The sequence below is a fragment of the Portunus trituberculatus genome, chromosome 49, assembly GCF_017591435.1.
Source record: "Portunus trituberculatus isolate SZX2019 chromosome 49, ASM1759143v1, whole genome shotgun sequence".
In the NCBI taxonomy this organism is placed as follows: domain Eukaryota; kingdom Metazoa; phylum Arthropoda; class Malacostraca; order Decapoda; family Portunidae; genus Portunus; species Portunus trituberculatus.
In genome coordinates, this window is record NC_059303.1 from 14,985,709 (window position 1) to 15,008,892 (window position 23,184).

At 39.6% G+C, this 23,184-nt stretch overlaps 1 protein-coding gene across 4 annotated transcripts; it reads left to right on the top strand.

Moving 5' to 3' along the window:
- The first annotated feature begins 1,621 nt into the window (after positions 1 to 1,621).
- On the top strand, positions 1,622 to 21,798 carry LOC123499160 (zinc transporter 5-like). 4 transcript variants are annotated; one of them, XM_045246846.1, is made up of 16 exons: positions 1,622 to 1,827; positions 2,618 to 2,708; positions 3,865 to 3,978; positions 12,245 to 12,462; positions 12,934 to 13,112; positions 14,027 to 14,194; positions 14,347 to 14,450; positions 14,687 to 14,871; positions 15,299 to 15,481; positions 16,788 to 16,944; positions 17,051 to 17,105; positions 17,317 to 17,444; positions 17,561 to 17,682; positions 18,031 to 18,257; positions 20,997 to 21,125; positions 21,242 to 21,798. In XM_045246846.1, the coding sequence occupies exons 1-16, from the start codon at positions 1,803 to 1,805 to the stop codon at positions 21,404 to 21,406; spliced, it is 2,250 nt and encodes a 749-aa protein (XP_045102781.1). In that variant the 5' UTR covers positions 1,622 to 1,802; the 3' UTR covers positions 21,407 to 21,798. The 4 variants fall into 4 exon arrangements, with proteins under 4 accessions (XP_045102781.1, XP_045102778.1, XP_045102780.1 ...); XM_045246845.1 differs by lacking the exon at positions 1,622 to 1,827 and adding an exon at positions 1,871 to 2,014; XM_045246843.1 differs by lacking the exons at positions 2,618 to 2,708; positions 12,245 to 12,462; positions 12,934 to 13,112; ... (9 more) ...; positions 20,997 to 21,125; positions 21,242 to 21,798 and adding an exon at positions 5,482 to 8,295.
- Positions 21,799 to 23,184: the final 1,386 nt, after the last annotated feature.

The window sequence follows — 23,184 nt, forward strand, 5'->3', positions numbered from 1 at the left end:
TCTTGTTGGATGGACCCTCCCCCTCTACCTCACATACAAGCCTTCACCAAACTTAAACCAGGCCATGGCGGCTGTCTATGAACGCAGATTATGAGAGCTTAGTTAAGTAGCTGCATGTTGAGGTAAGAAGCCTATAATAATGAGGGAGATAAAGCAGATTATGTCTAATTAGGGACCAGCCGGCCGCCCCCTCAGTAGTTTTGTATCAATAATTAGCTCAAAAAGCTAAATGATTGGTAAATAACATCGAAAATACCATAATAACAAATAGTTAAGTTTAACCTCCTTACCCAGAAATTTGAAAATGGCATGGAAGGCATTTGATGATTTATCTTGAGCATCTCCTGAGTTATCCCTTGGCTGTGACTACCGAGATATGGTAAATCTTGTGTCACTCACTTTGATAACGTAATCTTGCTTCTGTGGTTTAGTTTCATGGCTTTAGATGATTTCGGGACGTGGAAACCCCAACGCATTGTCACCAGCAGAAATTCCGTACGTGTCACTTCAACCAGAGCCGTGTGAGTGTAGAAATCTTGTTAATATGTCACTAAAATGATAAAAATACTCTTAAAATCCCATATTATATCAACAAGAGCTTTTAATTGTAGCAGTAGCTGCAACTCGCTCGCCTCCTGCTTGCACGAACGACTGAAATGGACGGTAGGCTTGGACTTTTTGGAGGGAGACTGGAGGCCGGAGGCAGAGGGTGGGTGGGTGGTACCATAATGTCAACGAGTGGGTTGGCCGCTGTCTGCGTGTTAAGTATTTTTTTTATTTTTTTATATATAGCTTATTATTTGAAAAGGAAGTTTTGCCATCAGAGTGGTATTGATACTACAGCATAGATAGGTATTATTTTATCCTCAAGTTATATTTGTAGTAATACTGATGATATAAGTACCGTAAGTATAAAGTAATGTGAATCCTGCTTCTCATTGTTGGGAACGTGCGTTATGACTAATAGGTGACATTTTAATCGGGAATGTTTTAAGTTTAACCAGGATATACGGCTATATATACACTTAATTGTAACAACCACCAAACAAGCATAACTAGTGTGTCCTGCTCCTACTGCTGCTGTTAGATGGAAAGGGAGGAATGTCATTTATATGAAGAAAATCTTTCTAGTGTGTGTGTGTGACCTACACGGTCGTCTGTTGGTCACCTATCCAGCTGCTCCTCTGTGGAGAGAGCTCACTGAACTGCATGGAGTCACGCAGTTATAGCGGATGATGTAGAGAAAATCAAAATGAAAAAAAAAAAAAAAATCAGTATTTATTTAGATAAAAATCTGATATCTAGATTTTACGTACCACATAATATCATTCAATTAAGTTTTACCAGAACTTACATAAGCATCAACATTACCACTTGTACGAGCAAACCATTAGTCTTTTGAATTTATCATTACCTATCCCCAGTGTCGTGAAAGTTATAGCACAATATGAAACAATAATGACACCAAGTATCAAAGGAAATAAATTGGATTAGTCTCGCAAAAATTAGAGACATATTTTTTATGTATCAGAATCAACAAACTATCATAAAAAATGCACAGCAGCATCCATGATACTTAAAATAAGAGACGACAAAGAAGACAAATTGTAATAGCGTCGTGCCCCACGAGGAAGGAAGGGCTGCTGGTTCCTTCCCGCCGATGGACGCCACTCTCCGCTACTATTAGCCTCCCAGCCATCTGTCATAATTGTTCTCTGTGCAATCAGAACCCACATCCGCCAACACATCTGCCGTCACTCCATGCCTTTTCTGTCATTTAGAGCACGTGACGACCCGTATAAATGCAGAAAACGCGGGTTATTACAGGTAAATAGTACAGCAGGCAGCCATGTTATGTTTGTTTTGATGCGGGACTGGGGAAGGAGAGAGTGGAGTGGTGGATGGTGATGCCCGCTGTACTGGTGAACGCTGGTCCCTGCACTACCTGGGGACGGGATACCAGATTCCAGGGCGTGCCATGAGTGTATGGGGAGTAGCTGTGTTCGATGGAACGGTATTTGTAGGAACTTATTTTGTGCCACAAAGATGTTGATGCTGTACTGAAGATAATGCAAACAATTCTATCCGATTAATTTCCAGACACTATCTATTTCCTGACAAATTGTTGTTATTTCTTCAACGAAAACAAACTGTGACAAGTTCGTATGAAATGTAAGCCATGTCATGCCTTGGATGAAAACGCGTTGTTATTTTAGTAGGTAGATGAAATCGTACCATAGTTCCTTCTTATGTATGTTATTGTCGCAGCTCTCCAGGACGAGCCAGGTTGTGGACATGGTGGGAGGCTTAAACAATCCAAATTAGAGGTATGTCAACAGTCTCAGAAGAATAACAATGCTTTAGGAGAAATTTCTAAAAAATAGACAACAGGCAGCAACTATCTGTGACATTATTCCCTCGAGTCCTCCCTGAAAGACACTGATTTAACCTAATGTAACCTAGGTCTTCATCCCCCACCCCCTGGAGGAAAACTATATTAGGTGTGCGTCACATTTGACCGTTTTTTTTTTTTTTTTTTTTTTTTTTTTTCTTCTTAATGTGTTTTGAGCTGGTCTTAATTGTCATGATTGAGTATCAATGATGTGTTTCCTTTCAGGTGAGAACTTTATAATGCGAAGCAACTCAAACATTGGATTGCGAGACAGTTCCTCCAGCCCGGTCATCTATCCCTCCACCAAGATACCGTGGTAAAGCTGAATGTTTTTTAGTATTGTTCCAGATCTGTGATCTAGAAATAATTCATTGCTGTTCTAACAGTAATAATCACTGTATTTAAATATCCATTATGCATGAGAATTAACAATAAGAATGACTGTGATGTGTACCACATGTTGAATATTGTTGTTTGTATACAATTTAATATTAGTCAATGAAACTATCATGTTCAGATCTGCACAAATGTATATACTGTATTCCCTTAAAAACTGTGGTTGCTTAACTCCTGAAGGACAGTGACATTCCCTGCAGATATCCCTCCCAGCTGGCCCTGTTTTGACAATTCAGCAAAAAATAACTGATTTTCCTCCACCAATTTCTCCATTTTGCCTTGACTTATTGATTGAAATATAACAGCATCACAACCTAAACTTTATAGATGATGTATTGTCCCTGTGGTGAAGTGATTTGGTGAAGCAAATTCTGTGCTTCCTCAGCCTGTGTTCAGAGAAGGTTGTGCGCCATGCAGTGATATGGCTGAGGCTCTCCGAGTCTCCTTTGCCTCACTCATCAGTATCTCTCAGTAATGCACTCGCATACACACCTAAATCTATCATTTTGTAGATGCATCAAAGGAAATAGTACCACTATCTATCACATAACATTGAAGAAAGAATTGTAATCATCATGACTAGAAGGATGCACACCAACAAAACCCAATTTACTGGAGATTTATATTTTTTCTGGTAAAACCACTTTCAAAATTTGAGAGAGTATCACTGAGTTTTAAATCACTCCCTATATTATTTTCAGTAAGAGGTTGTTGTGGTGCATATTGTCTCTTTTGTGGAGTGGAGGTCATTGGCTACTTGCCCTTGTCCCAGGTACCAGGGAAAGGAATGATTGTTTTTCCCTTTTGCCATCACTACAGTTGTGAGGCTTAGAGGGAGATGTAGTTGTGAGGGAAGGATGTTTGCAGGCCAAAAGATTTGCATGAAATTTGAAATTAAACTCACAAAAGGCACATCAACTATAGATGCCACTTGCCCTGCATTAACTGTAGACACTGCTTGCCCTTTATAGGTTAAGCATCCCATGATCCCAGATGGCTGGGATTCCTTTGGTGTTATTTTAATCTTATAAATAGGAAAATTCAAAGCTCCTTCTACATGTGACTTATTCCTGCAGGTATGTGTGGCTACTGCTGGTCACCAAGCTCTTCCGCTGTATTGGTGTGTTTGTGGCATTTGATGCAGTCCGTTCCATCCATGTGGTGTACTTTCTTCTACTAGTGACACTCATGTAAGTACATAATCCATTGAAAACCTTGTCTGGTGCCTGGCTGGGTAGACTGGTGAGTGCTTGATTATATGTGGAAATCTTTACTGTATTCATCTTTGTCCTGAAGTATTCTTGTTACTTTTTTTTTTTTTTTTTCATGCTGATTTTACTATAGAGCAAGTAGTCACGTATACAGCTTATTTCAAAACTTGTTTCTTAAGTCTGTGTTTATGGCTTCTCTCTCAGTCCTCTGTGTCCTGTAGTGTGTGCACTGTTGGTTCTTAATTGTCAACTGTACTTCGTCATTATTTGTGTCAGCGCTTCATGATTATATTGGAATATATCAACTTCAACATTATGTGTTGAAATTTGTGTACTTTCATAAAATGAAAATTGAAGTTTATGTGAAATTCATCAAGGGAGTGGAAATAACTATATAGCATTAAATTGTTTATTTTGTTGCAACACTTACATTTATTAGTCATTTCCATACAAAATAGTTTCATTGTAAAGCTATAGTCAAAATAAACTGGTCTGTTATGTTAGTTGAGACTGTCTGCGGCCATGTGGCTGTTGAAGATCTTCTGACTGTCTGATTGTACTTCAACATACAGATCTGGATATCATCTAAAAAAAATAATAAAGGATTATATATATATATATATATATATATATATATATATATATATATATATATATATATATATATATATATATATAATTTTCTTTTATTCATTTATTTATTTATTTTTTTTTAACACTATTATAAATTTTATGGGTTGAATTTTATATGAAGTAACGTCATATTAGTGTTAATTTGAAGAATTGAGCTGTGTGGTGCATTATTATGAGGCTGGCTGTAAAGATCCCATTTGTGTTCTTTTGATATGGATGTCAATAATCTTACAAATATTTGTACCAAATGATTCAAAATAAGCTGTACTGTGCTTTTCCTTATTACATTGTTGATATTAGAATTTTTCAGGTACATTAGCTGTACATTTACACACTTTCTTTTGCATGGTTTTCATATTGTACACCTGAGATGTATTTTAACATTGTAATTATTGTAGCGTAATCTTCCTTTTTGAGTAGCAATCAAATTTAGAAGTATGGCTGTATTGGTGTGCATCTGTGTGCACAAGTTTTCACTGCTGTGAGAGGAAAGAAGGCATTGCTTCATTGAGGCAAATTACACCGTTGTTTCCCTCTCACAGTAAAGAGAAATATTTGTGTTCATCTCACTTAATCTCATCAAGCCTCATGAAGGAAGTGTGGATGATGAGTGTTGAGGAGTGCTAGGATGAATATGTAATTATCTGGACTGTTCTAGCTACCATCCCTCCCCACTCCACCCCACCCCAGAGATTGGGTGGCATCTTTCTCCTCTGTAAAGCATGTCTAGTTAGTCACTGTAAGGGTAGAACCAAAAAGAGAGTTGATATTATTTTTAATAGAAATAAGCCTATACTGCCTCCTATGATATAAGAATAATAACATCAGCTCTCTTTTTTTCATCCATAGGTGCTGAACAAGCTGGAAAGGACGTTTCTCGTTATTGTGAGAGGCACGCTAGGGTTACTGAGCCAAGGTGTAGTGCTGATGATATGTTGAGTGAGAAACAACTGGCAAATATTCCTTGTTAGTATCTGTTGGGAACACCTCAGGACGACTTAAACTTGTATTCCTTACCAAGAAATGTCAGTTCGTGAAGGAACTCGTCGAAGGAGGATCTCTATCCTTCACATGCTAGGGACATGGGAGGAGAAGATTGAAGGTTGTAATTGTCCTTCTTGTAAAGAGTGTAGTGGTAAAGGTAAATCTGAGACTACAGTTACAAAGAGTCCATCCAAGTCCCTAAAAGGTCCCAAGTCTGTAGTGAAGAAAGGTAGTCCCAAATCAAAAGTGAAAGACACTGAAACATCACTTGAAGAAAAAAGTGTGCAAAACTCCTTACTGAAGAAAGCTGCATCAAAGAGTGAAACAGGTGACTCAGTGAGTGAGAGTGCTGTTTGTGAGAAATCAGCTTCAGCAGACAGTGACAGGGTTTCAGATACAACACATCAGAATTCTGAAAATTCTGGTGAGAAGGAAACAGTGTTAGTCAGTGTTGAATCTGAAGACCAGGTCTCCAAGTTACATGAAAAAACAGTGAACTCAGAAGAACTTTCTTTCCTCAGAAAAGAATCTGTGATGGAAGGTAAATTAAAGCAGAAAGGTGGAGGTGGTGCCAGCAAAACTGTTAAAAAAACACTGAAAAGTTCTCGGAAAAGTGCCACAGCAGAGGACATTGATGATCAGAGCACAAGTGTGAAACAGAAAAGAGTTTCAGATGAGATGCTGATAGACTCCATTGTGATCAAGGAGGAGCCTGAGGAGTACCTGTCAGACCTTGACTCTGATGACAAACCTGGACGGGCAAAGTGTGTGGAGAGGGGCAAGGCTGAGTCACGTTCTAGGAGAGCTAGAATGGTGACGTCAGAGATGGAGAACATTTATGCTAAGCCTCGCATGATCTTTACTGGAAGGGGAGTGGTGAGGAAGTTCGAACCAGGGGTTGACAGGACACCAAAGTCAAAGAGAGGAAGAAAGCCTGGCAAGGCCTTGTTACCCATTAACATTAAACAAGAACCAAAGGAAAGTGAAGTGGTGAAGCAAGAGGTTGAGGGCACAGATCTGGATGAACTCCAGAAAGCTCTGTCAGAGGCAGCAGAAAATATCAGTGATGTTGGAGAGGAGCTCCTGGATGCCTTCAATGAATTTGGGGAAGCCACAAAGAAGACAAAGCCAAAGAAAAAAGCTGCACCTTTCTTTAAAAGAGTTGAGGGTGAGGGAGATAAGTATGTGGAGTGTAATATCTGTTTTAAAGTCCTAAAGGAGTCCTCCATGAAGCAGCATTACAAAACACACACGGGAGAAAAGCCACACATGTGCGACATCTGCCAGTCCAGATTTACTCGTAAGGGTGATGTGGAGAGACACAAAAGGCTGGTGCATAAAAGCCAAAAGCCTTTCAAATGCCAGAAGTGTATGAAAGAGTTCTCTGATCGTAAGAACCTGAAAGCACATCTGCAGAACCATGACAAAGCTATCTACTATGGTTGTTCCACATGTGGGTTCAAGTTTGGCAAGAGGGAGTACTATGAGAACCACATCCGCTACATCCACCCTCTGCCTGATGGAGCCGTGCCAGCGTATTCTACCGTGGATGATGATCTTGCCACTAAACAGTTGAAGCAGCTAGAGATGGAAGAACTGAAGGAAAGGAATCCTCCAAAGAGCAGCATGAATGAAAGCAGGGAGTTAGAGTTGGAAGAGCTAGAAGAAGAAGATAATGAAGATGATGAAGACATGGATGAGGAAGATAAAGCCATTGAAATCACAGTCACTGAAATGGATGAGCAAAAATTATTTTCTCCCGGTGAGCTTATGATCAAGAAAGAAGACAGCATGGATGGAGAAAGCATGAATACCCAGGAAGAGGATGAGGATGAAGAGGAGGAAGAGGAGGAGGAGGAGGAGGAGGAAGAAGAAGAAGAAGAAGAAGAAGAAGAAGAAGAAGAAGAAAGTAACACTGTCCTTCCTTCTCCAACACCAGAAGGACAGAGGAGAAAGGTGCCTTCCAACTCTCCTCTTATGCAGTTCCTTAAAAACAATCCATCACAGTCTCCGGCAGTGCGGGGCGGCACCAATGTCAGGGTATCCAAGGGAGTGCTCAGCCTCACCCAGACCATTCCTGACAATGACTCTCAGAGGGATGAAGACTTGGTGGACAAGGTGATAGCAGCAGCAGTGAGTCAGGCCACTGACACTATTGAAAGCCTCCAGGCAAAGTCAGGTGGCAACATGTCAGGCAATGACATTGAATTTGGTGAAGAGGAAGAGACTGAGGAGGAAGAAAGACTGGAAGCCACAGATGATTTACAGGAGATCCTGGGCACTCAAAACTATGAAATGATGCCCATAACTAACATTCAGAAGACACCTGCCCCACAACCAGCAGAGATTCACATCACTGCCTCGGTTAGCGGACAGCAGAGAAAGTTCATCATCCAGGTGCCGCCAGGAACCAACCTGAATGTGCAGAGTCCTGAAGGGATGGAGATGATAGTGAACATTGTGAATCAGCTTTGTGCTGGGAAGGGGGAGCTGGATGGACCCATTGAGGTGGTGATGAACAGCCCCAGCAACCGCCTCATGCTGGTCAACAATAAGAGATAGCAACCCTAGTGTGTTAGTGGGCATTCGGCTCTAGTGAGCAGGCTGTGTTGTGCTATGAGCCTCAGATTTGGTTGCCAGATTTGAGCTGACTGAAAACACAAAGTGGTGGAACTTTAAGCTGAGTACCACATGAAATGTCTCGTAGATTGTTTTCTACATTTTTATAACTTTAATTAGTAGTAATAATAGTTCTCATAGCTACAGCTGCAAGTGTTTTCATCACTAATACCCTGCCACAGTCTTTACTTAGTTATTCACCCATCAGCCAAATAAGGGTGATTTAAGCCATAACAAGTATAAGATATTTGTTATTGATGCTGAAGGAGTACCTGGATGGGCAGAGGAAGCTGTATTTCCTATAGAAATTCTTCCTTTCCCATAAATATATAGTATATATATACATACATATATAAACTTATATAGCTATTTTTGTTTGTCAAATAGATTATTAGACACTGAAACCTTAGATTTTCCGAATGTGATGTGAAGGGAGGGTAGCCTGTCCAACAAACCAACAATGGATTTTCCCATGAATGTTAAAAGTATTATATGGTTAAGAAACATTGTACTGCAGAACACACAACAGTTATATACTCATGGTTTGTGATGGTTTGTCTAGAAAATTTTCATCCTCATAATGGTAGATTAAAAATGTTTTAAGTTTTATTTAATTGGTAGATTATTCAGCTTTAGACTTGATTTATCCCTAGAGTTTTCCTCTGTGTATTTTCCAAGATCTGTGAAGTCAAGGGGCCACTGTGGATGCATGAAGTTTTGAATAGTGAGCTGCTAGTGTAAGGGTTAATAAGACTTGACTCACAACCAAGTGAACCCTGACCAGATGCAGCATGTGCTGGTCATTTACAGCCGTACCACCTGATTACCTGGCTGAGGTTAGGGACAGGCTCAGCTGAAGAGTTATGACCTTGATAATGAGAAGAGTGGCAACCCTGACCTATATGCATCCATGTGTGTGTGTGTGTGTGTGTGTGTGTGTGTGTGTGTGTGTTTTGAGGAGGTGGGGCTCCAGGAAAAAAGAACAACAGTCTTGTTGGGGTATTTGCTATGGTCTGGAAAAATTGTCAGTTTAACCAGCTGATAAAATTTTACTCATATAAAGGGGCCAGATGGAAAAAAATTGTCGTTTGCATATTATCAAACCAGTTAATGAAATGTTAAGAAATTTTTAGCTACCACCACCAAGCAAAGAATTAAGAAATGTAACAAAACGAGCTAAATAATAGGATATATTCTTGCATTATGACCAGTACTATTTTTTTCCTCAACATGACTTAACTTATCTATTTAAGTTAAATGATACATTTAACATGGCTCGAGTATATAAATCCTGGTACATATGAAAGATGTAACCATGTTTTGATGCTGAATCTTTGCTGGACACTTGTGAAGATTGTCTTTTTACACCGTGTTTCCCATTGTCTCCCCTGTGTTGCCATTTTTTACTTTGGAAATACAATCCATCCTTTCACACCTTGGTTCTTTGTTGATTTGTTTGTGCAATGAACTGCAACACATGTATGGATTGGGGTTTTGCAACAGTACTACTAACTCTTTATCTCCCGCTTCTTATCTGTTGGGTGTTTTGGAGAAGTTGTCATGTCTGATATTAGCCTGTCATCTTGGCTCCATGTGGTTTTGCCTGTCAATATCCTGTCAGCACAAATAATACTTGTTTTACCCTTTTGGGAATTTGCCAGATAAAACCTTAATCTCTTCAGAAACCAGAGAAAAATAATTTGAATTAAATATGTAGCAGACTAGAAATAAATGTGAAAACTGAATCTAGTTGTAAGTACAGTATTTAACTTACACTTATTCTCAATGTTTTGAAGAATTGAAGAACGGTGCATCAAAATGTACCATGAGAGGCTGCTTTAGAATGAGCTTCTCTAGAGCACTGTGGGAATGAAGACCACACTCTGTGTTGAAATAGCCAGCGATCACCAGTAGCTCAGCCCTTAGCAAAAGCCCCAATTCTTGTGTGCATGTGTGTGCGTGTATTTATCCACCAGGGCCTGATCATGAGCAGATTTGCAACCACCTGTTCTTACCTTCCCAGTGCTAGCCCATTATTACCGATCTTTGAGTAAAACTATGACCTCACACACCACACACCCCATCCTTCTGGTCAGGGGAGACAGTAACTGTCCTACTTGTCAGCAGAAAAATCCCAGAAGTGACCTGCCCATAGTGGCATTCAAACCTTTGCCAGCCATGGCAACCAACACAGACTCGGCCCCTTTACCACTGAGCTACTATACAAGTGTAATTCACCTCGGTCGCCTGCTGGTCACCCGGCCAGTCTTCCCAATTACAGAGCGAGCTCAGAGCTCATAGACCGATCTTCGGGTAAGACTGAGACCACAACACACTCCACACACTGGGAAAGCAAGGCACACAACCCTTCGAGTTACATCCCGTACCTGTTTACTGCTAGGTGAACAGGGGCCACACATTAAGAGGCTTGCCCAATTGCCTTGCCGCTCCCGGTATTGTGAGTCAAGCGTGCTAACCGCTACACTACGCGGTGTGTGTGTGTGTGTGTGTGAGAGAGAGAGAGAGAGAGACAGAGACAGAGACAGTGACCATGACCAGAATTGTCTATCCTGATAATAAATAGGTAATGATATGAAGAGAACTTTTGATACTTAGCTAACTAAAGCTGTAAAATAATGCCTCTTACTGAGAGAGAATGGTGATAGAGCTTCTCTTCATCTCTTAATTCTCTAATTCTTTATTTGAATTTTCTTTATCACTACAAACATACTGGTGTTTTATTACTGAAAATTTAATTAATTTGTACCCAAGAAATTATTTGTGTTTCCACTATTTGCAGTATTTAGGTTAAACTATCGCTCCTGTCACCAGCATTCATTGCCTCATTTGAGAGTTTTTCTCCGTCATTGTTGCTTTATAATGTAATAATTTCACTCATGGAAACTGATTTTGTGATAAATTACATTTTGTTTGGATGGTTATTGATGTATTCCAAGGATTAAATTGGTGCTGCATATTATAGAATAAAGAGCAAAAACATACACACAATTTTCATGTTTATGTAACCTTGCACTGCCACTACAGATCATTGTATTGATGACCCATAGTTGCTTCCTCAGTTTTCCAATCATTGTATTACAGTTGAGTTGAGTATTTGAAGACCTCTATCCCTTTATTGTACATATTTGTTTCATATTGTAAGTACATCTATCATAGGACTCTTGCTGTGTGAAGTGAGAGACAGATAAAAAAAAAAAAATTTGAGAGCTTCTTTGGAACCCTTGTTATTTTATTTTGTATGTGAAATGGTGTTCAAGTTTGGATTAAATCCCAGCCTATTTGATCATGTTTTAGTATTCCTACTTTTGACATTAGATTATTTTAAGCTGACTTTAGCAGACACAATACATGACAGCTGTGAGAAGAAGAAAGCAAGAAGAATGGATTTTCATGTATATTTTCTTCATGAGGGGAAAAGAATGCTGAATTTCAAAAACATAATTTTCTTACCTATCACTATGATGCTAGAGTTCATCCTCAAGGGACAAAGAATTATTGCCTCCTGGTGCCACGGCTGTTGTACAAGTATTTTTTAGGACAGACTGTAGATGATGATAATTTCAACATGCATATTTATTGATTTAGTACTTCACATTAATTTTTTCAGTACCATGATACATTTCCATATTCATTCTGATTGTTGTTTGATTTTATGCAGCTTCAGAAACTCATGTGTGGGATTTAAATAGTGAAGACTAGCCAATCTTCTGACCTCCATAGAACATTCCTAATGTCAATAAAATGGTCTAATCGTACTCAAATGTCAAGGTAAAAGTATGTCCTATTACTGAAGGGGTTAACAGATGTTCTCTTCCACTAAGCTTAATTTCCATATGTCATTTAGATGGAGATCAACATGTTTGGAGAAAGACCAGCTGTGTAAAAGAAACAAAAATTGAAGACACTATACCTATGCAGAAATATTCCTTATGTAAACAAAGTTACCATAGAAGACATGATTGATACAAGCACACCTCACTTCTGACAGATGTTCCCTGGTGTATGGCTTTGTGCAGCGGCCTCTGTCAAGCCACAAGAAGCTGCAGCAGGTTGTGTGGATAAACATTGCTCGTCATGCCTTTGTACAGACCTGTCTCAATCTGCTGTGGCTCTATGGGCTGTCCCAAGTGGGTCCCCTGAGAGCAGTGGTGCTGAGTGAACATGCTGACACAGTGGTGCTGGCAGTGTGGGGTGCAGTGCTGAAAGGCAAGTCACTCTTCTTGTGTCACTTCTTTATGGATGATGGAAGGAATGTGTGTGTATGAAGAAAGTGTTAAGGATTTGTTAATTGTGTAGTTTGTGTGATAATAGTTTTTATTTTATTTATACTTGTGTTAACTTTTACTATTCTTTATTCATTCTTATTTTTTGTCCAGCTCACACTGTTCTTGTTCTCTATTTCCAAATCCACAGGTAATGACTTTATACTCATGATTATTTTGGATACAATTCATAACACTAAGATATTGCCTTTTCTTTTTTCTTTTTATTGGACTAACGATAATATATCATCCATACACAAACCTCATTCAGAAGTCTTTATGCCTAAGATTTCATAAAGGGACTGCCATGTGTGAGCCTGATGGCTTCTTGCAACTTTCCTTAATTTCTAACACTCTTCAGTTCTGATAAGAGAAGAGCAACGAAGGCAGTAATGACACCCAACAAATCCTACAGGCATTGGTGGACCTGGGAAGCTACGTGGGTCGTTCTGGTTTGTCCTTGGCGTGCTGTCCCTGGTCCTGTTTGACAATGATGCAGGCCACACCACAGAACACCCAGAAGGACAGCAGCACCACGGCATCAAGCACCTCCTCTACTACCTCCTGGCATGGACGGGGCTCTCCGATCATGAGGTACAGTTGTGATCAGAAGTCAGGTTCTCTCTCTCTCTCTCTCTCTCTCTCTCTCTCTCTCTCTCTCTCTCTCTCTCTCTCTCTCTCTCTCTCTCTCTCTCTCTCTCTCTCTCTCTCTCTCTCTCTCTCTCTCTCTCTCTCTCAGGATAACAAGAATATTACTTAAGGAGTAGTATGCTGAAATGTGTTATTTATTAATTTTTAGAGAACCTCTGGCTTTGGGCAACAAAATGGCATTTAAAAAGGACATTTTTTAAAATTATTGGCACACCTGAAACTGTTGTGTTCATTTCCACTTCAATATTTTGCCCAGTGAATCTATTATTATTTCCACATTTGTAAAGGAACTGTCAAAATATCACAGAATTTAGGATTGAAAGTATAAGGCATAGTGGAAGTCAATCTTTATCTAGCTTATGTTTATAGAGAGAAGGAATGATTTTGATATTCTTTCTCTCATGCTTTTTGTACATAATTCTATAAATTTTAAGTTGTGCAGTTGATATCTATAAAGTGAGGGAATAAGAGAGTAGTGGAAGTGAGTGTGAATGTGAGAGCTGTGTGTTTTCCTTAGACTACCTCTTTTTTTTAGGGAGACAACCATAGCATATGTATATAGTATGTAATTTCAAGGACTTATATATTAGTTACAATTGCAATTTCTTAAACTTTTGCAGTGAAAAGAGATTGGGACAATTTGTACAGCTTTCTTTTATTCTCATAAGTTCTTTGGAGATTTAACTCATATTTTACTGATGGCAGGAAGGGATTGTGGTGTTCCTACTGCTCACTGTCTGCCTCCAAGCCTATCTCAACATCATTTGATATGAGAGCTACCACATGTATGCCTGACAGTATCTTGTAGCTTCCCTTGTGTTCCTATGTTCTCATGAAGATCTTTTTACTGATGGCAGGGAGGGATTGTGGTGCTGTTGCTTACCCTCTGCCTTCAAGCCTATGTCAACAATGGGGGCCGGCGCCTGGCAGTGGATGTGGTGGGTTCTCGGCGCCTCCAGGCACTCACAGCCATTGCCTCTACCTTGTTCCTCATCCCACTTGCTCTCATTGTGTGGCTGACACAGGTAATGAGACTCACCTTGACTGACACAAAGACATGTATTCAGAAATGCTTTTTTTTCTCACCATGACTATATGTAAAGGCCACAGAGATGATTATTATCACCTGGTTAGATTTAGTCATGATTACTATCTTGTTTTCATGTTTTCCCCCAAGGAGACACCTGGTCCTGGAATCTTGCAGTTTTTGCCTCAGGCCTTCGTTGTCGCTCTCTTTGTCTTTGTTTTGCACTCATACGTTGATGCTGCGTGTAACCAGAGGTAGGAGCCTTTTGTGGCTTTGTTATGTATCTGTGAATATCTGTAAGGTAATATGCTCCTTGTTTTTATTGAAATGAAAACTGTGAATTACTGCAGGAGACTCACACATTCCGAATTTAGCAAAGAGAAATTGACAAAGAATGATAAGATATTTATTCTGTGTATGAAACAACAAATGTAAGTGTACTCTCAGTTCTTGCATTATGTGTGTGACTTAATGTTCCCTCACTCCTCAGACTGGATGTGGTGAGGACAGCACGGGTGGGCACTCTGGCAATGTTCTGCTCAGCGCTCCTGGTGAGTGCTGTGTGGAGGCCCTCAGCTGTGCATGTGCAGGACGACCCAGAAGACGGCACAAAAAAACAACTGGAACATGCATTTTCTGGGGGTGTTGTATTTAGCATCATCATGTTGGCAGCTGGTATGTTAATCTTCTTTAATGTTGCTGCACACTTGATTTGAATTCCTATCTCGTTATGATGACTGAGAACAGGATGAGTAACTTGTAAAAGACTGTTGGACAAAATACTTTTGCAAATTGTAATTATGAACCTGCAGTTATAAAGCCTCATTCCATTAATGTGTGGGTCACTTGTTGAAAAAAAGAGTTAGAAAAGGAACTGGTTCTCAAATATAGTGATAGATGAATGAGGTGACCTCAATTATATAGTTGTTAGTGCTGACTAATTTAGGAACTTTAAAAGAATATTAAACAGATTCATGAATGGGGATGATAAATGGAAATATATAGCTACATCTCAAACAGAGACTGCCATGTTTAAGCTTGATGGCTTTTTTAGCTTCCCTTATTCTTCCTTATGTTTTTACACTTTTCTTTGTTTCTACAGCCACCCTACAACTAACCTCAAGCAAGACATCAAGTGGCACCAACATGCTACCTCTGCATACCCTGCCGGCCGGGGCACTGCAGCGGTCCCAGTCTCTCTTCACTCTCTTCACCTCCAACCTCAAACTCATCCTTGCTAACAGAAACAGCAGGACTATATTCTACTTCCTTTGTGTTAATTTATGTGAGCAGGTTGTTGTTTTGTCTTGCTTTATTGCTTAATTGATCATATTCTGAAGGTCGTTTTCATGTTACTTAACCCCTAAAGGACGGGTGGCGACAATAGTTGACATTTCTTTTTGGGGGTTAATTTCAGTTTCCCACACATCTTGTGGCCTGTGAAGACCCTTCCCTCACAATGATATCCCCCCAGTGAGCTTCAGTGTCCTATGAACCACAGTATTGGCTGCAGGGGAAAATAGTAATTTTCTTCCTCTCATTGCCAGGACAAGGATAAGTGGCTGTTGACTTCCATGTCACATAAGGGCAAATATGGTCCAAAAGAGCCTCTTATTGAAAATAAATTTGGGAGAGAGTTAGAAGTTACTCTTGCAAGTTTCATTTGTGGTTTTACCTGAGAAAAAATATGATGAAAGGAACATCAGCAAGGAATGTCCCTGTATTTTAGTGGTTAGATGATTTTTCTAGTATTTTTGCCTTATAATACAGAATGTAGCATGAGTTTCTGTAGATATTACCAGAGGTAAAAACACAAGTTGTTCCAAGTGGAAAGTGTTTTTTACACATATGCATCTAGTGGCCTTGTTTAACTGTGGTATGAAGTTTAAATGTCGCCAGGTGACAGTGGCCAGCCTGGTGTCTTTTGGTTTTGTTGATACAGGATGTCCGATGGTGCAATTGTGAGTTATTCAGTTGTCATTACCTCAAGTTTTGAGATATAACAGTGTCCTGTGATGAGACACACAGGTGATTTATAGGTAAACATTACGTAGTAATAGCATTGCTACAGTTAAGAAAAGTAAGTAAAATTATAGGCTACATGACACCATACAGCTTAAGCAAATCTGACAGTTGCTTGCCAGTCACTTACAGTTTAATGTCAAGACAGTGTAGTGAACACATGTAAATTATACTGCATAATTTTGACAGAAAAAAAAATTGCCACAGACAGTAAGGTGGACATAATGTTTTTACGACAAACATCCATACCAGCCTGGCTGTTGTACCTGTCACCCAAAAAACACTTCAGTTTCATACCATGGCTAGACAAGGCCTCAAGATGCATACAAGTATAAAACATTTTCCATTTGAAATAACCTGTACTGTTACCTGTAGTAACATCTGCAGGAAGTCATGCTATACCTTGTATCTTCATTGTTAAAAAGGCATGTCCTATTTTGAGTGATGAAACACATGATAAGTGTATTCTCTACATGAACCCCTTTGCAAGTATTTTTTAGTTGATCTAGATATGTCTATATGTGTCTCTTGTTTGTTCTCTTCATTAAATTATTAAATATTCTTTTCAGGCTTCACTTTTGTGGAGTTTGCCTATGGCATGTGGACCAATAGCCTGGGCCTCATCTCAGATGGCTTCCACATGCTGTTTGACTGCTCAGCACTGGTCATGGGTCTGGTGGCCTCCATCATGGCCACCTGGAAACCAACAAAGACCTTTCCATTTGGGTAAGAATTTGAAGGATTTGTGAAATAAATCATCATGCATTCATCTCATGTGCCATAATTGTGTCACCTTCAAAGGTTATGAAGATCTCTTTCTCTCTCTTCACAGGTATGGAAGAATTGAGGTGCTTTCAGGATTCGTAAATGGCCTCTTCTTGACTGTGGTATGTATACTGCTTATTCTATAGAGTTGTGATACAAGCTATTGCTTCAAGCTCCCTCTCTCTCCAAAGGTTCTCCTTATGTATATTACTGCTTATAGTGACTAAGTTCATAATATAATATTGAAAGATTTCTAAGCTTTGCATTGTTGAAAATTTGAACAGCAATCAGTGGAAGGAAGCTAGATCAAGAAGACTCTTTATCTTGGCACAGATTGGGCTGATGGTGCTGTACGAGGCTGTGGGTCGTCTCTATGAGCCTCCTGAGGTGCACACTGAGAGACTCTTGGCTGTAGCAGTGTGTGGTCTCATCATCAATGTGTTCGGAATGGTATCCTTTAGGTGAGTGAGAATCTGGCAAACATCTTTAAGAATTAGAATGTGTCTTAGAAATGTCAAAAATTCTGGGTTTACTGTCATTTTTGTAAATTATGAATAGAAAAATCTCCACTTTCCAGTCACACACACTCCTTCAGCCACTCACATGAAGGGAGTCACAGTCACTGTCGAACAGGATCACAGCACAGTCATCACAGCAACTCTCATGGTCATAGCCATGCTGTTAATGCTAACATGCAAGGTGAGTGAGGCTATTCCATGTGCAGATCTGAATTGCCTATAAGTGTTGATATGGCAAGGATGAAGTAGAAGCTTTCAGATTCTTGAATGCAATATCTTTCATTGGCCAATTTTGTGAGAACAGTGAACTTCTGGTGTTGTCTCTGAAATAGAAGAAGAGATTTACTTAGTATGAGTAAAACAAGAAAAATTGATGTGGGGTTAGATTGGGCAAAAAATTGTGGGGAAAACCCTTGGAGACTATGGCATTCAGTTTGTGCTGCAGATACTAATTTAGTGTTCTCTCCCCTTGGAAACATTTCAGGGAGGGAATTAATAGTAAAGTGTATGAATAAAGGTTTTCTTTCAGGCGTGTTTCTGCACATTATGGCTGACACCTTGGGCAGTGTTGCTGTCATTGTGTCATCTCTCCTAATTGACTGGTATGGCTGGCTTGTGGCTGACCCAATCTGCTCCCTGGTCTTGGCCAGTCTCATCCTGGCCTCAGTACTGCCTCTCCTCAAGGAATCGGCTTCCATTCTCATCCTCAGAATACCAGTTGGGTCTGAGGAGAATACCAGAAAATGTATTGATAAGGTATAGTACTGCTTGTTCTTGTTGAGCCATATAGAAACAATCTGCTTATTTTTTCTTTTGCATTGTTCTGTGACAGCTGATTCTCAAATATGTACACACACACACACACACACACACACACACACACACACACACACACACACAAAGAGGCACTACATAGTGGTGTACGTACCACCTAAGACAAATGCATGGTCAGTACAGGAATATGAAGAAATGATAAGTGATACAGGAACATGTCTGGAAGAAATGTTGGGTGGCTGTGAACGAACTATAATGATGGGAGATTTTAATTGTAAAGAGGTGTGTTGGGAGGACTGGTCAATGGAAGGATCAGAGACAACATGGGGAAATACACTATTGACACTGGCAATGGAAAATGTGTTAACTCAGTGGGTCAAAGAAGATACTAGGTTTGGAGGAGAGGGAGCATCGTCAAGACTGGACTTGGTCTTTAGTACAGAGCCAATGGTCATTGAGGAGATGAGGGTGGAGTGCCCTTTAGCAAAGAGTGATCATGCAGTTTTGGAGTTCAAGGTGATAGACGAAGAGAAATCTAGAAGAAATGAAGAATATAAAGTGGGAAGATGGAATTATGCCAAGACAGATTTTGGAAACCTAAAGAAATTCTTTCAAGAGACAAATTGGATGAAATTCAAGAGTGCTAAGGAGCAAATGAAAAGTGGAAGGAATTTATAAAAATATACAAAGAAGGTGAGAAAAATTTGTACCAATAAGACAACATAGAGAAGTTGGAAAGCAGGACTGGTTTAACGATAGATGTGAAAAGGCTAGAACAAGAAAAGAGGATGCATGGAAGAGGTGGAGAAGGAAAAGACGGATTAAGCAGTGGAAAGTTACAAAAGAGCAAGAAATGAATATGTGTTGATTAGAAGAGAAGAAAGAAAGAAACAAGAAAAGGATATAATTGATAAATGTAAAGACCAACCAAGGCTTTTTACAGACATGTGAACAACAACATCAAAAATAGAGAAAGTATTGAAAGTTTAGAAGTAAATGGAGTATGCAGTGAAGATCCCAGGAAATGGCAGAGGCTATGAATGGATGCTTTCGGAAGGTATTCACAAAGGAGACTGCTTTTGACAAACCACTGGTAATGGAACAGAAAGGGATTATGAAGGAGTTTCAAGTAACTGTGGAGGAGATCAAGAACATGATGGGGAGTTTAGAAGTGAGAAAAGCTGTGGGACCTGATGGGGTATCAGGATGGATTTTAAGAGAATGCAGGGAGCAATTGGCAGAAAAAGTTTGTGAAGTAATTGATGCCTCATTAAGGGAAGGTGTAGTGCCCCAAGACTGGAAAAGAGCTAACATTGTCCCAATCTATAAATCAGGTAACAAGAGAGACCCATTGAACTATAGACCAGTGTCACTTACAAGTGTGGTAGCTAAGATGTGTGAGAGGGTGGTGAAGAATAGATGGACAGACTTCTTGGAGAAAATGACATACTTTGTGAGTGTCAATTTGGTTTTAGAAAGGGCGTTCATGCACGACAAACCTGATATGTTACTATTCGAGGGTGATAGATGTAATACAGGAAAGAGATGGTTGGGCTGATGGAATATATCTGGATTTAAAAAAGGCCTTTGATAAGGTACCACACCAGAGACTGATCTGGAAACTTGAAATGGTAGGAGGAGTGCATGGCAGTTTACTAAAATGGATGGAAGACTTTTGGTAGGAAGAGAAATGAGAACAATAATTAAGGACAGACCATCAGAATGGGGATTGGTGGAGAGTGGAGTTCCACAGGGATCAGTGTTGGCACCAGTAATGTTCGCAGTCTACATAAATGACATGGTGGATGGGGTGTCCAGTTATGTGAGCCTATTTGCAGACGATGCAAAATTGTTAAGAAAAGTGAGATGTGACAAAGATTGCGAACTACTCCAGGAAGACTTGGACAGAATATGGAAATGGAGCTGTACATGGCAAATGGAGTTCAACACGACAAAATGCAAGAAAATAGAGTTTGGCAAGAGTGAAAGAAGAATCAGGAGTATGTACAAGATAGGAAATGAAGACATAAAACCAGTCATGAAGAAAAAGACCTTGGGGTGACAATTACCAATGACCTATCGCCAGAGAGACATATAAACAAAATAATTGGAGAAGTATTGAACTTATTGAGGAACATAAGAGTGGCGTCAGATATCTAGATGAAGAAATGATGAAGAAAATAATTACTGCAATGATAAGACCGAGGCTTGAATATGCAACAATACAGTGGGCTCGAACTTAAAGAAACACATAAGGAAACTAGAGAAAGTACAGAGGGCTGCAACGAAAATGGTGCCTGACTTAAGAGATTTGACTTATGAAGACAGACTGAAAAGAATGCAACTTCCAACCCTGGAAAACAGAAGAGAAAGGGGAGACCTGATAGCAATATACAGAGTGATGATTGGCATGGAAAAATGGATAGGGAAGATCTGTGTATGTGGAATGGAAGAATGTCGAGAGGGCATGGGAAAAACTAAAATGGCCACTTATAGGAGAGATGTGAAAAATATAGCTTCCTCATAGAAGGGTGGAAGCATGGAATAGTTTAGACGTGGAAGTGGTCAACGCAAGGAATATTCATGATTTTAAGAAAAGCTGGACATTAATAGATATGGAGACGCACACACACACACACACACACACACACACACTGTTCATTAAAGAGTCTGACTGTATAATGCCTTTGAGTTATACAACATGAATGGTTTCTCCTTCAGATATTGGAGATAGAACATGTGGAAAGCTGCAAGGACCCTCGCTTCTGGCACCATGCCGGCGACTCGCTGGTTGCTACAGTGACAGTTCAGTGCAGGAGTGAGGCAACAGAGCAGCGCATCATTCACAGTGTGAGTTGCTGGAGGTTCTGGAAATAAAAGTATGGATTCATAAAGATCAGGTCTATAATCTTTTCATAAGAGTTAATGAACTGATTAGAATGTGATCACTTGTGTTACACTTGCAGGTGACTGGTATCCTGCAGGAGGCTGGCTTCTCCCAGGTGAGTGTGGAAGTGGAGATGTTGGCAAGTGGAGCAGTAGCAACAGCCTCTCCACCCTCCCAGTGGGGCCTTGGTACTCTGGTCAACACCAGAAGGAATCCTTTCCCAAACTCCATTAGGGCAGTCTAGGCAAAGCTTGTTGCGTTGTGGTGTGCGTTCCTGGCCTTCCTCAAACATCACTCTTTGTGCTGAACTCATGAACAATCATTATACTTGTCATGCCATTATTTGAAAACTCTCTCTCTGACACTTCAATGAATGTGTTTAATTTATTCTCTAATTTTATACATTCCAACCAGAGGAAACAGAATATCACATAATTGTAAGATTTATTATATACTGCTACTACTTTTGTTGCATTTCAGTTTTCATACTTCACATTTATCTTCTTGGTTAATGGATGTTTGTAAGATGTGATGAGTGGGAAATTATTTTATTTTAAGTTATTAAAGTTTATCAACATTTTATAAGAAATTATATAAAACATCAGAATTGTATGATAAATAAATGTTACAAACTTACAGTGACATTTATTTGGATGAAAAAAAAAAGTGTTCTTCATAACCATACATGTTATTCAGTAACAAACAAAACCATAATGATAATCTGCTGTCCCGTAACTTTCATTCATTACTCTTATGATCTTATCTATCTACCTGATTGACCATCCTATAAAGGGTGACCCAGACTTGTAACACATTGCCACACACACATTACATGTCAACCCTGGTGGACATCTTTATTACACTCTTGGCAGCAACTAAGAATACCTACTGCCACTGTATTTCTTGTATGTCATGAAACAGATCAGGCATATGCTACTCTTATGGTTTCTTATCAGTCAAGGTTTGTTCGTGATAACATTTGAATGTGAGAGATTAGAAAGATTATACTGGCTGAAGTAACATTTCATCATACTTCACAACTCACTCCCAGCAAATAAATAAAGGTATGGTATTAGTGGTGCAAGAAAGTACACTGTAGCCTACCATCATTGCAAATACATCATGGATTATCACAGAATTAGTAATTTCACATGACTTGAAAATTGTGATGGGATTTGATGTTTTGAGGCAGATTAGCTGATTAAGTGAGGTGAGAGCAGCCTATTTAATTCGTATTCATAAATGAGTGATAATTTATTTAATGATGAGAGAACGTCGAGGATAGCACACCACATCAACTCATTTCCTTCATCATTGCAACGCTATTTGGTGATCTAGTACAACTGCGGTGCCGTGTGGAGGAGACACCGTCGCGTGTGAAGTGTGGAGTGTGTGGTGGAGTAGACTTGCATGGTACGTGGATGTCAGATTGTTGGATATTGCAGTCAGTCAAGTCACCAACTGATGGTGCGTATGTGGGACCTCGGCTATTAAATTGTCATAGCTTACTCATTTTACATATGGTAGGTTCCGATTTTTTTTCTTTCTCTTTTTCCTCACGGATATGCTAATATGTCAGACCCCGATATCTCGCGGATGCGGAGAGGTGCTTGACATTTATTTATCATAATCGGATTTCCAGACCGTACTTTCTGGTGTTAAATGAATCAGAACTCAGTCAGTGTTTTTATTATTTTCCCCATCATCGTTAGCATATTCACCTTTACTCTCTGTGTGCGAGTTATTAAGATGCGGATGCGGAAGCGGGTGTTTATGAAATCGCAAACCCGGATACTTGGATGTATATTTCATCACCAGCGCTGGTACAGATTATGCATTTTGAAATTTACGCGTATATTTCTTAAACCTGGCCGTAATGTTCATATCTAATACATCAGTGTCATCTATACCCGCAGTAGGGAGTTAAAATATCCATCAATTTGCGACCATTAGGGAACTGCAACGTTTGTATAAGTAGCGGGTGTGGCGGCGAGGGAGCGGCAGAGGGATGCGTATGACAAC